General features: G+C 39.1%; 1 protein-coding gene across 8 annotated transcripts in view; it reads right to left on the bottom strand.

Moving 5' to 3' along the window:
* Positions 1–13,300, bottom strand: part of fam184ab (family with sequence similarity 184 member Ab) — a 187,527-nt gene that overhangs the window by 26,357 nt on the left and 147,870 nt on the right. For 6 of the 8 annotated variants that reach the window (XM_073057386.1, XM_073057391.1, XM_073057387.1 and 3 more), the window contains 3 exons: positions 12,664–12,817; positions 10,604–10,731; positions 2,060–2,244 (listed from right to left, as the gene is read on the bottom strand). In XM_073057386.1, the coding sequence (XP_072913487.1) occupies positions 2,060–2,244; positions 10,604–10,731; positions 12,664–12,817 (467 nt within the window). The remainder of the gene's footprint in view (positions 1–2,059; positions 2,245–10,603; positions 10,732–12,663; positions 12,818–13,300) is intronic. The other 2 variants (XM_073057388.1, XM_073057390.1) reach the window with 1 other exon arrangement.

Here is a 13,300-nt window from a genome sequence, read left to right as displayed (position 1 = left end):
CCTGTACCTGCTTTCTCTCCATACCCCCTGATCCCTTTAGCCACAAGGGCCATATCTAACATATAGAATAAATATACAATGATAAAGCGAAAGTCAATAACTTCATCATACTTTCACTAGTTCTTTGAAAGGCCGATTGTCCAACAGCATCTTCTCTTCTCTGTTCTTTCTGTGTCCCTTTAAAGCACTTGTCCATTGAAAGTTATAACTGAAGCTACTTACAAGACAATCTCAGGCACTGCATTTCGCATAACAACTCACTGCATAATTTTTAGTCATGGATGTAGCCATACTTTTGGCAGTTATCTGAATTCTTCTCAACTTGTCCTACCACCTTTGAAACTTTTTTTGTTCAAACACTATCAGATCGCTCTTTATTCCGATACAATTTATACAAAATATTCTGATTGTCTTTCTTGATTTTCCCTACTAAAGTGTAACAGACAACTCTTTACTCCATTAACCTTCATCCACTTATCCATTCAATGGGCTTATATTCTCCTAGCCAGTTCAATCATTATCTACACCACATTTCAGAGGTTTGTCGCTTCTAGCGTAATTACAAAATTGCACATGACCTCATGCATTAATGCTCTCCATTGTGTAATTTGCTGTGATGTCTCTTCAAGTCAAAAAGCTTGTCAACATTTGCTATCAAGGCTCACACCTCACCAATAAATGATAGACTCTGAGGAATATATCGAAGGCGGAGCATATATCTTATTCTTTTTGAAACTTTCAAGAGGGAACAGAATTCATAAACGTGCACAATTGCTCTTTTCCTTTCACTGAAATTCAATTCAATTCAAATTCATAATAAATATAACTTATTGTAAAATTTTCTGTTAATTTTCAGTTGATTGACACAAGTAGGTACAGGTTGAGTACCCCTTATCCAAAATGTTTGGGACCCAGAAGTATTTCGGATTTCCGTTTTTTTTTGGATTTTGGAATATATAATGAGCTAGCTTGGGATCACTATTTTCCAACTCTGAATTCATGTGCTACTTGTAAGCAGTCTTTGTTTTACACTTGTTCATCATATAAATGTACTGATATAGCCATTCAGTATGTTTGATTTTCATCAGTGACAAGCTTGGCAAACTTATGAGTTTCTCTGTTGCTTCATGATCAGCAGATGCTTTATCACTTCAAATCTTTAAAAAGATTAATGCCGTTACTCTTAAATTTCTGTAGTCAGCTTGCTGAATATTCACAATTACCTTAAATTCTGTCATTATATATGTGAGGTCACTTTTCCAAACTGTGGTGCGCAGAGACTGTGCATTGCCTAGAAACCTTCTCTGCGACCTGTGGAATTTTCCATTTGTTAGCACTCAAAAAGAAAATTGGATTTCAGAGGTTTTTGAATTTTGGATAAGTGGTACTCAACATGTAATACTGCAAGGAAAAGCACAAAGGAACAAACTTCAAATAATCACTGTTCTGAGAGTTTGATCTTTATTTCCTTATGAAATATAGATAGACCATTTCAGCTCCTTGACTCCTTGTCGGTTCACAGACCAATAAAATTTGCTTAATAATTTTACCTATACTTCATAGTTTCATCAAATCCAAGCAGATTCTACCACACAATTGCATCTAAGAAGCAATTTACAAAGGCCACAAAATCTACAAGCTCACATCCTAAAGACTGGGGAGGGAATCAGAGTATCCAAGGGAAATACACAGGGAGAAAGGGCAAACTAGACACAGACAGTACTAGAAGCCAAGATTGAACATAGGTTACCAGAGCTGTGTGACAGTAATCCTACTAGTGACACAGAGTAAGAAGGAACCATGAATTAAACAGGTTCACAACAAAGAGGAAGTAGAGCTCTTTCCAAATGTTACTCCAAAGCACCTCTTCAGCAAATATAAATCAAATTTCCTTACTTTTCTCAAGTTATATTTTTGTGTTGATCATGATGCAATTATTAAAATTTGAAGAACATTCAAAAAGATTTGTCCATTCTAATGTTAACTAATATTGAGCTGACACGCAATGAAAGAGTTAAAATATGCAGACTATATTATTTTCAAAAATTACTCTCTTTACCTAATTTTCTGGTTGACTTCACTTCGTACTTTAAGAACTTCATTTCCTTTATACTCAAGCTCTTTGGTCAAGGTGTTTAAGTTTTCATGCATAGTTCGGTTCTCCTCGTCCATTTCCTTTACACGTTGCTCACGGTGGCGTACTTCTTCTTGCAAATCCGATATTCTGCTCAGTAGCTCCTTCTTCTAGATTGTCAAAAGAATCTCATAAATTGGTATTCAAGTAGGAGAGAAAGGAGCAATTTAATCAAATGTGCTCCCAAAAGGAAACTCAGCCGTAGAAATCACACAGCTTGTTTTGTCTGATCACAGATTGCATATTGATTTGAAAGATCCTACTATGACCAAAAAAAACTCATTTTCAATTCCTTCCAAAAAAGAAATGCACATCAGTTATGAATACTTATTTAATACCTATATACTCTTCAAGAAGGGAAGGAGGCACAAGAAAGGAAATACAGTAATAGGCCAGATAGCCTGACCTCAGTGGTTGAGAAGATGTTGGATTTGAATGTTAAGGATGATGTCTCAGGGTACTTGGAGACACATGATAAAATAGGCCGTACTCAGCCTGGTTTCTTTGAGGGGAAATTTTGCCTGACACATCTGTTGAAATTCTTTGAGGAAATAACAAGCAGGATAGATGTTGTGTAATTGGATTTTCAGAAGGCTTTTGACAAGGTGTCGACATGAGGCTACTTAACAAAATCAGAATCAGGTTTGTTACCACTGGCATGTGACGTGACATGGTATTACAGGAACAATACTAGTATGCATAGAGGATTGGCTGATTGGCAGGCAGTAAAGAGGGGAAATAAAGGGAGCTTTTTGTGATTGGCTACCTGTGACTAGTGGTGTCCATGGTGGTTGGTGTTGGGTACTCTTCCTTTTATATTATGTGTCAAAAATATGTATGATGGAATTGAAGGCTTTGTGCAAAGTTTGCAGACGATACAAAGGTAGATGGAGGGGCAGTTAGTGTTGAAGGAGCAGGGAGGCTGCAGAAGGACTTAGAGCAGGGGTTCTCAACCTGGGGTCCAAAGGCCCCTTGCTTAATAGTATTGGTTAATGGCATAAAAAAGACTGGGATCCCCTCATTAAGACAGGCTAGGAGAATGGGCAAAGAAGTGGTAGATGAAATGCAGTGTTGGGGAAGTGTATGATGGTCATGCACTTTGATAGACAAAATGAAGGGGTTGACTATTCTATGAATGGAGAGAAAATACAAAAAAAATGAGGAGCAAATAGAGTTGGGAGTCCATGTGCTGGATTCCCTAAAGGTTAATTTGCAGATTGAGTCAGTGGTGAGAAAGGCAAATGCATTGTTTGCATTCATTTTTAAGGGGATTGGAATGTAAAAGCAAGGATGTAATGCTGACAATTTACGAGACACTAGTGAGGCCTCTCTTGGAACATTGTGAGCAGTTTTAGACGCTTTATCTAAGAAAGGATGTGCTGACATTGAGGGTTCAGAGGAGGTTCATAAGAATGATTCTGGGAATGCAAGGGTTTGATGGCTCTGGGCCTGTACTCACTGGGATTTTGAAGAATGGATAGGGGGGAAACTCATTGAAACCTATCAAATGTCACAAAGCCTAGATAGTCAGATGTGGAGAAGATCTTTCCTATAGTAGGAGAGTCTGGAACCAGAAGCACAGCCTCAGAATAGAGGGAAGACCATTTAGAACAGAGATGAGGAGGAATTTATTGTCACAGATGGCTGTGGTGGCCAGGTCATTGGGTGTATTAAATGCAGAGCTTGATAGATTTTTGATCAATTAGTATTTGAAAGGTTACAGGCAGAAGGCAGGAGAATGATATTGATAAAGAAAATGGATTAGTCATGATGAAATGGTGGAGAAGACTTAAGGAGCCAAATGGCCTAATTCTGCTTCTATGTCTTTTATGGTCTTATGGTATTTTTGTAAATGTCTCAATCCTCCTATGATTCAAGCAAAGATCATCACCAGAGGCTCAGCAATCTCCTTCCTTGCTTCCCACAGTAGCCTGGGGTATATCTTGTCTGGTCCTGCTGACTTATCTTACTTAATACCTTTCAAAATCTCCAGCACAACCTCTTTCTTAATGTCTATATGCTCAGGCATTTCAGTCCACCGTTAAGTCATCTCCACAATTGCCAAGGTTCTTTTCACTGGTGAATTCTGAAGCAAAGTATTCATTAAGTACCTCCGCTACCTCCTCCAGATCCATGCACATTTCTACAATTGCTCCTGATTGGTCCTATTCTCACATAGTTTATCTTCTCGCTCTTCACATACTTGGAGTTTTCCTTTATCCTGCTCACCAAGGCCTCCTCATGGCCCCTTCTAGCTGTCCTAATTTCATTTTTGAGCTGCTTCCTGTCACCCTTGTAATTTTCTAGAGCTCTTACAGTCCCTAGTTTCTTGAAACTTTTGTAGGCTTTTATTTTCTCTCCTATTACTACCTCTCCGGCCTCATTTTCCAATGGTCCGATATTTACTCTTGCCTCTGCTTTACTCTTTACATATCTTAAGAAACCTTTAGTATTCTTTATGATAATATTGGCTAGCTTACATTCTCTTCCTTGCAGGGTTATGTGACAGGAGGGAGGGGCAAATGCACAAGGGAATCATAGAGGGAGCAATCCTTGTGGAGTAGGAGTGGGGGAGGTCAAGATATGTTCGGTGGTAGGATTCTGTTAAAGATAGTGGAAGTTGCGGTGAATAATGTATTGGATGCAGGGGCTCATGGGGTGGTAGGTGAGGACAAGTGGAACCTTATTCCTGTTAAGGCAGCGTGAAGATGGAGTGAGGATGGATACCTGGGAAATGGAGGAGATGTGTATGAGAACAAAATCAATGGAAAGAAAGGAAATCCTGTTTTTTTTGAGGAAGGAATACATCTTTGATGTCCTGGAAGAAAAGCCTCATCCTGGTAATAGATGCAGTGGAGATGAAGGAACAGAGAAAAGGGAATAGCATTTCTTCCAGGAGACAGGGTGAGAAAGGGTATAGTCAAGATAGCTGTGGGAATTTTCAGCAGAATCTCTTCTGTTTTTTATGCTTTTGCTATATAATTGTTCAAAGACATAACAATTTAATATACATTCTAAAATATGTAATATAAATTAAATTCTAAGGTTTTTAAAACTGGTGTCATAAATCACATAGTTTTATTATTTAATTGAAATAATTCCCAATTGCATAATGGACAATTTTAAATGAAATTCAGGCAATTCTAATAAATATTCAGCATCTTCAATTCTGAAGGAATCTAATGTTTAAAAAGACAACAACATGTAAAAAGATGGTGCAAATTCAATTGGTCATAAATTACAGGGATATGAAGTGAATATCAGCTACTTCAAAGGAAAAAGAAAATTATGTTGATTGGGAGAAGGCTTTTGTGAATTATAGATCAGGTCAAGTGAAGCAGGGACTAACTAGATAATCAGTATCTGAAGGTAGGTTTTGCAACATTTGCAATTCCCAGCAGTGAATTCTTAAACTTATCTCCATAAGCAGGGAAGAGTTAGATGAAATTTTATCACATACTTCAAGTTAAAATGGAAGAATATGTTTAATAAACAAATCTCCTTTAATTAATTTAGTACAACAATGCTGAATAGGACAAGAAATGGATGCAGTTCTCCACTATGGTCAGAGAAAGTGGTGCATCAATAGCAACAGGCATGGAGAATAGCCAAAATTGCAGACAAACTAATATACCGGTAGATATAAATGAAATCTTAAACTATACATTTACTCACTTTGGCACTGCTAATAAAACTTTACCTTACAGAAAATAATAGGTCACATTCCCTATTAAAGGAATAATACTTGAACCTAATTTATTTCCCCAAGGCATTCTTCAATTATGTGAAGAACAAAAGGATGACAGGAGTAAAGGTAGGACCGATTAGAGATAAAAGTGGGAAGATGTGCCTGGAGTCTGTGGAAGTGAGCGAGGTCCTTAATGAATACTTCTCTTTGGTATTTACCACTGAGAGGGAACTTGATGACAGTGAGGACAATATGAGTGAGGTTGATGTTCTGGAGCATGTTGATATTAAGGGAGAGGAGGTGTTGGAGTTGTTAAAATACATTAGGACGGATAAGTCCCTGGGGCCTGATGGAATATTCCCCAGGCTGCTCCACGAGGCAAGGGAAGAGATTGCTGAGCCTCTGGCTAGGATCTTTATGTCCTCGTTGTCCACAGGAATGGTACCGGAGGATTAGAGGGAGGCGAATGTTGTCCCCTTGTTCAAAAAAGGTAGTAGGGATAGTCCAGGTAATTATAGACCAGTGAGCCTTACGTCTGTGGTGGGAAAGCTGTTGGAAAAGATTCTTAGAGATAGGATCTATGGGCATTTAGAGAATCATGGTTTGATCAGGGACAGTCAGCATGGCTTTGTGAAGGGCAGATCGTGCCTAACAAGCCTGATAGAGTTCTTTGAGGAGGTGACCTGGCATATAGATGAGGGTAGTGCAGTGGATATGATCTACATGGATTTTAGTAAGGCATTTGACAAGGTTCCACATGGTAGGCTTATTCAGAAAGTCAGAAGGCAAGGGATCCAGGGAAGTTTGGCCAGGTGGATTCAGAATTGGCTTGTCTGCAGAAGGCAGAGGGTTGTGGTGGAGGGAGTACATTAAGATTGGAGGGTTGTGACTAGTGATCTGTTCTGGGACCTCTACTTTTCACGATTTTTATTAACGACCTGGATGTGGGGGTAGAAGGGTGGGTTGGCAAGTGTGCAGATGACACAAAGATTGGTGGTGTTGTAGATAGTGTAGAGGATTGTCAAAGATTGCAGAGAGACATTAATAGGATGCAGAAGTGGGCTGAGAAGTGGCAGATGGAGTTCAACCCAAATAAGTGTGAGGTGGTACACTTTGGAAGGACAAACTCCAAGGCAGAGTACAAAGTAAATGGCAGGATACTTGGTAGTGCAGAGGAGCAGAGGGATCTGGGGGTACATGTCCACGGATCCCTGAAAGTTGCCTCACAGGTAGATAGGGTAGTTAAGAAAGCTTATGGGGTGTTAGCTTTCATAAGTCAAGGGACAGAGTTTAAGAGACGCGATGTAATGATACAGCTCTATAAAACTCTAGTTAGGCCAAACTTGGAGTACTGTGGCCAGTTCTGGTTGCCTCACTATAGGAAGGATGTGGAAGCATTGGAAAGGGTATAGAGGAGATTTACCAGGATGCTGCCTGGTTTAGAGAGTATGCATTATGATCAGGGATTATGGGAGCTAGGGATTTACTCTTTGGAGAGAAGGAGGATGAGAGGAGACATGATAGAGGTGTACAAGATATTAAGAGGAATAGTCAGAGTGGACAGCCAGCGCCTCTTCCCCAGGGCACCACTGCTCAGTACAAGAGGACATGGCTTTAAATTAAGGGGAGGGAAGTTCAAGGGAGATATTAGAGGAAGGTTTCTCACTCAGAGAGTGGTTGGTGTGTGGAATGCACTGCCTGAGTCAGTGGTGGAGGCAGACACACTAGTGAAGTTTAAGAGACTACTAGACAAATATATTGAGGAATTTAAGTTGGGGGGTTATATGGGAGGCAGGGTTTGAGGGTTGGCACAACATTGTGAGCCGAAGGGCCTGTTATGTGCTGTACTATTCTATGTTCTATGTTCTATTTTGGAAATATATCACTGCAGAAATATGAAGGTTGCTTGGGAGCATTTGCATAGGATTGTTGGATAGTTTTGTTGGATTGTTGGATTGTTGGATTGTTGGATAGTTTTGTCCCACTGAAACAGGAAATGGAGGGCAGGGTGAAGAAACCATGGTTAACAAAAGAATGGAAAATTTAGTCAAGAAGGACGCATACTTAATTTCGAAAGCAAACATCAGACCAGTTTCTTAAGAGTTACAAGGTAGCCAGGGACTTAGAGCTAGAAGGGGACGGGAGGGCTAAAAGGGAGCTTCAGAAGGCGTTGGCAATTAGGTTTAAGTTGCAGGGCATTCTACACATTCATGAAGAACAGAGAATGACTAAAATAAGGGTAGGACCACTCAGGGATAAAAGGGGGAAAAACAGGTATCTGGTGGCAGAGGAGGCAGGAAGGTCCTACTTTGCTTCGGTGTTATCCAGGAAGAGGGACTTTGACAAATGTGAAGTCAACATGAAAAAAGTTAATGTACATGAGCATGTCAAGGTTAAGAAATAGGCAGGGGTGGAACTTCTGAAAAACATTAGGGTATCTCATTAGGGTGTAGTGAACAGTGAGGAAGGCAATCATGGCTTGCAGAGGGATCTGCATCAGCTGAAAAAATGGCACATGAAATTTAATACAGGCAAGCATGAGGTTTCACACTTCTGTAGGACCAACCAAGGTAGGTCTTACAAAGTGAATGGTATAGCACTGAGGAGTGTGGGATCTCGGAATACAGGTCCATAATTCATTGAAAGTGGGATCACAATAGATAGGCTTTAATAAACGAATGTATTGAGTACAGGAGATGGGATGTTATGTTGAAGTTGTATAAATTGATGAGACCTAATCTGAAGTATTATGTACAGTTTTGGTCACTACCTACAGGAAAAATGTTAACAAGGTTGAAAGTGTACAGAAAAAAAAATTACAAGGATGTTGCTGTGTCTGGAAGACCGAATTATAAGGAAAGATTGAATATATTCTTTAGAATGTAGAAGATTAAGAGGAGATTTCATAGAGGTATACAAAGTTATGAGGGTTATAGATAGGGTAAAAGCAAGCAAGCTTTTTTTCTACTGGGGTTGGGTGTGTTAAGGGTGAAAGGTGAGACGTTTAAGGGGAACATGAGGGGAAACTTCTTCACACAGAGGGTCCTGAGAGTGTAGAATAAACTGCCAGCATAAGTGGTGTATGCAAGCTTGATTTCAACATTTAAGAGAAATTTTGATATATATGGATAGTAGGGATATAGAGGGCTATGGTCCAGTGCAGGTTGATGGGAGTAGACAGTTTAAATGGTTTTGGCATGGACTAGATGGGCTGAAGGGCCTGTTCTGTGCTGTATTTCTCTATGATTCTACAACTCCACAGGTTACTATTGGAAGAGAGTGAAGAGATTGCTGGGTATTAATGATGATCTCCCTGGCCACAGTGACAGTACAAGAGGATTGGTGGATGGCAAATGCTATTCCATTGTGAAGATAATAGGAATAAACCTGGGAATTACATACCACTGAGTCATATGTCAGTGGTGGGTAAACTAATAAAGAGGATTCTTTACAACAGGATTTACAAGCATCTGAAGAAACGAAATACGTTTCAGGATAATCAGAATGGCTTTGTGAGGGGCAGGATATGACTTAAGAATCTGACTAGGTTCTTCCAGGAGGTGACAAAACAAACTGATGAAGGTAGACTGATGCATGTTGTGGTAATGGACTATAATGAGGTTCTGATAAGGTTCCCCATGGTAGGCTCATCCAGAAAGTCATGAGGCATTGTTTCCATGGAAACTTGGCAGTATGGTTTCAGAATGATCTTGCCCACAGAAAGAAAAGAGTGGCAGTAGATGGAACATATTCTGTCTGCCTGGAGGTTGGTGATTATTGGTGCTGTACAAGGATTTGTTATGGAACTGCTACTCTTTGTGAATTTTATAAATGACTTGATCAAGTGGAATGGATGGGGACGTGGAAGATGGAGTTTAATCTGAATTAAGTGTGAAGTGATACACTCTGCATGATCGAACTTGAAGTTGGAGTACAAGGTTAATGGCAAGATTCTCAGCAGTTTGGAGGAACAGAAGAATCCTGGATTCCCTCAAAGTTGCCATGCGAAGTTGATAGGGTAGTTAGGAAGGTGTATAGTGTATTGGCCTTCATTAGTTGGGAGACTGAGTCAAGAGTCGCAAGATGATGTGGCAGCTCTGTAAAAATCTGGTTAGACCACACTTGGGAGTCCAGTTCTGATCACCTCTTTATAGCAAGGATATGGAAGCTTTAGAGAGGATGCTGAAAAGGTATGGCCAAGATGCTGCCTGGATTAGAGAACATATCTTTTGAAGAAAGTTTGAGTGAGTAAGTGCATTTTCTTTGGAGTGAAGGAGGATGACAGGTGACATGATATAGGTATATAAAATTATGAAATGCACAGATAGAGTGGACAAAAGTATTTTTTTTCCTCCAGGGTGACCATGACCAATAGCTGAGGGCATCCATTTAAACTGAAAGGAGCAAAGTTTAGGAGAGATTTTAGAGGTAGGTTTCTTTTATACAGAGAGTGGTAGGTGCCTAGAATGCATTGCCGGGGTGCGGTGTAGTTGGAGAGGCTGCTATAACAGGGACTGTTAAGAAACTCTTAAATAGGCACATGGAATCAAAATTGGACGGTATGGGATATGTAGTAGGGAAAGGTTACATTGATAATAGAGTAGGTTTTTTTTATTGGTTGGAACAAAATTCTGGTCCCAAGGATCAGAACTGTGCTGTACTGTTCTATTTTCTATGACTGAGTATCTAGGGCAAATAGATGAGTTGTTGAATAATGGTACACAATACCTATTCATGTTTTTGTTCTGTAAAACAGTAAACCGAACATTAAACTACCTGACCTCTTGTCGGCGCAGCTCAATAGTGTGTTCTAATTCCATTCGTGCAGTTGCCATTTCCTGTTGGTGACTTTGTTTCAGTTGTTCCATTGCTACAGAATGCTTGTAGTTGAGATCTGAACAAGACGCGGCTAGCAAGACAATACAAAATAGCTTTAGTAATTGTAACAGATAATTTGATAATTTGACAGTTAATCATAAGTACTAATTGTATAGGGGATATATATTCCAAAATGGAAACAAGTCTGTCTGTAGCATTGGTATCTTACATTTAATAAAATGCAAAAATGTACTCTTACATTCGCTCCCATGTTTGAAGTGATAACACTCAAGTAACTATTGCTTAAAGGAACCCAAACAGACCAGAAAACTCTCATTAGAGAAAATAGTTACAGCATTTGGGCCCTCTTTATCTATACAACGAATTTCCGTAAACCATTTAACTACAGAGTATCAAAAAGCTGGAAATTTAAACTCTATATTAAAATCAGAATCATACAGCACAGAAGGCAACCCTTCAGCCACCACGTCTATGCTGAATATCTATCCTATCTACACTCATCCCATTTACCAGTACTTAATTATAATGACTTGGCAATGCATCTTAAATGCTGTAAGAGAACCTGTTTCTACTTCTTTCTCAGACAGTGCCTTTCCAGACTTTAACTATCATCTCAGTAAAAACAAAAAAATCTTCCTCATATTCCCACTGAACCTCTTACTCTTCATCTTAAAACTGTGTCTTCTGGTTTTAGACAACTCTGCCATATGAAATATTTTATTCCTATCTATGCCTCCAATAATTTTGTATATTTGTGACAGGACTCATTCAGCCTCCCCTGCTCCAAGGCAAACAAACCCTTCCTATCTCCCAGACCTCCCAGACCTTGAGCTGGACAGCTCAGCATCCCCCTATTTGACCCTAGCCTACTCTTGTATTCTACGAAGGCAGGCACCCTGTATGCATTCTTCACCACCCTATCCACTTAAACTGTCACCTTCATGGATCAACGGACTTGTAGAAAAAATGTCACGTTCTTCAATAGAGCTTTACTGATCATGCCCATATTATAAATAACCCCACCCCCAAAACACATCACTTTGCATTTACCAAAATTAAATTTCATCTACCATTGTTCTGCCCTAATTTCCAACTAACTTGTTATTCTGTTGTAGACACCACTTCCAATTTTTGGGTCATCTGCAAAACTCTGGAACTCACATCTCATTAACTTTAGTTACAAACAGCCAGATTCCTAGTAACAATCTCTATGGTAAAATACTGATTACTCTGTTTCCAATCAAAAAAGCAACTCCCCAATATCACTCTGTCTCTTATCAAGCCAATTTTGGATCCTGTTCTTTTTCATCTTTTGGACTAGCCTTCAGTCTTCCATGTGGTACCTTATCAAAGGTTCAGTTAAACCACATCAACCACACTGCCCTCATCAATACATCCAGTTACCTCTTTGATAAACTACATCAAATTAGTCAGATAAAATCTTCAATCAATATAGTTGTCCTGGCTATCACTGATCAATTCCAGCCTTTTCATTAATCTTACATTACAACTAAGAATTTTTTAATAACTTCTCAATTATTAACTGTTGGATTAGATTGCTGTGGAATATCATGTCACTGCTGTTCTTTTATAGGAAGCACATTGATAAATATCTTGATGAACTAGTACTGCAAGTTTTAGTCCTTTGACAAAATCTATTAGAAGAGGTGCTAAGTGCTGGCAAATTGATTGCTTATCAATACACAATATTAAGAACTGACAGAAATACTCAAACAGGAGTGGCTTTAGTAAACTTAGTGAGAGAAAATTCTTGTGATAGTTGGGTAGATAACAAGATGCATTAATTTTCAATCATGAACATAGAAATGGGTAGACATGTGAATACATATGTTAAGTGAGAGTGGGTGAAAGAAGCAAAAGACAGACAGAAATTTAAAAAATCAAATGAGGTGAAATCAGAGAAACGCAGCAGGCTCTTCTCTAAAATTACGTACTTTATTTACATATGGGTGCACCTACAGAATTATATAAGAACGCATACCAAGTAGTGCTTTCCTTTCCTCTTCCAACTCTGTCCTCAAATCCTGCAGATGTTGTTCTGCCTCCTTTTGCAATGCCTCCAAATTCATTCTCTGACTATCCTTTTGGGCCTGCATTTCCTCCATATGCTGACTGATTAAAGACTCTTCCAATTTCTGTAAAACATTAACAACACTAATGTATTAAAAGCAAAACAAAAAAATAGAAGTGGGTGTAGGTCACAGGCCCCTTTCATCTGCTCCATTATTCAATCAGATCCTCAAGAATTTTAACGTCAGTGCCATTTTCTTGTTCTATATCCCTTGATTTCCAGAACATTTAAAAAAATAAACCTTTTCTACCCTGGAATTTCTCAGCTGCTGACTCCCCACAGCCCTTTTAGGTCATGTATTCCAAACTTCATCACCCTCTAGATAAAGAAATTTCTTCATCTGTTTTGAATGGCTTCGATCCTTCTTTGAGATTGTGCCTCCCCACACCCACAGGCTCTAGATTTCTCAATCGGCATTATTCAAGCTCCTTTTGAACAAAAATACTTCCATTTCTGTTGAACTCTGGAGAACCCTAGCAGCAGTCCTTCAATTACAACTTCTTATTTCTCCAATTAACCTTCTCTTTTACAACATTTTTCAGGTAAG

Source organism: Hemitrygon akajei, chromosome 9, assembly GCF_048418815.1.
Source record: "Hemitrygon akajei chromosome 9, sHemAka1.3, whole genome shotgun sequence".
Lineage (NCBI taxonomy): Eukaryota > Metazoa > Chordata > Chondrichthyes > Myliobatiformes > Dasyatidae > Hemitrygon > Hemitrygon akajei.
The sequence above is the reverse complement of the archived record's forward strand: the minus strand, read 5'-3'. Positions and strand labels throughout refer to the sequence as shown.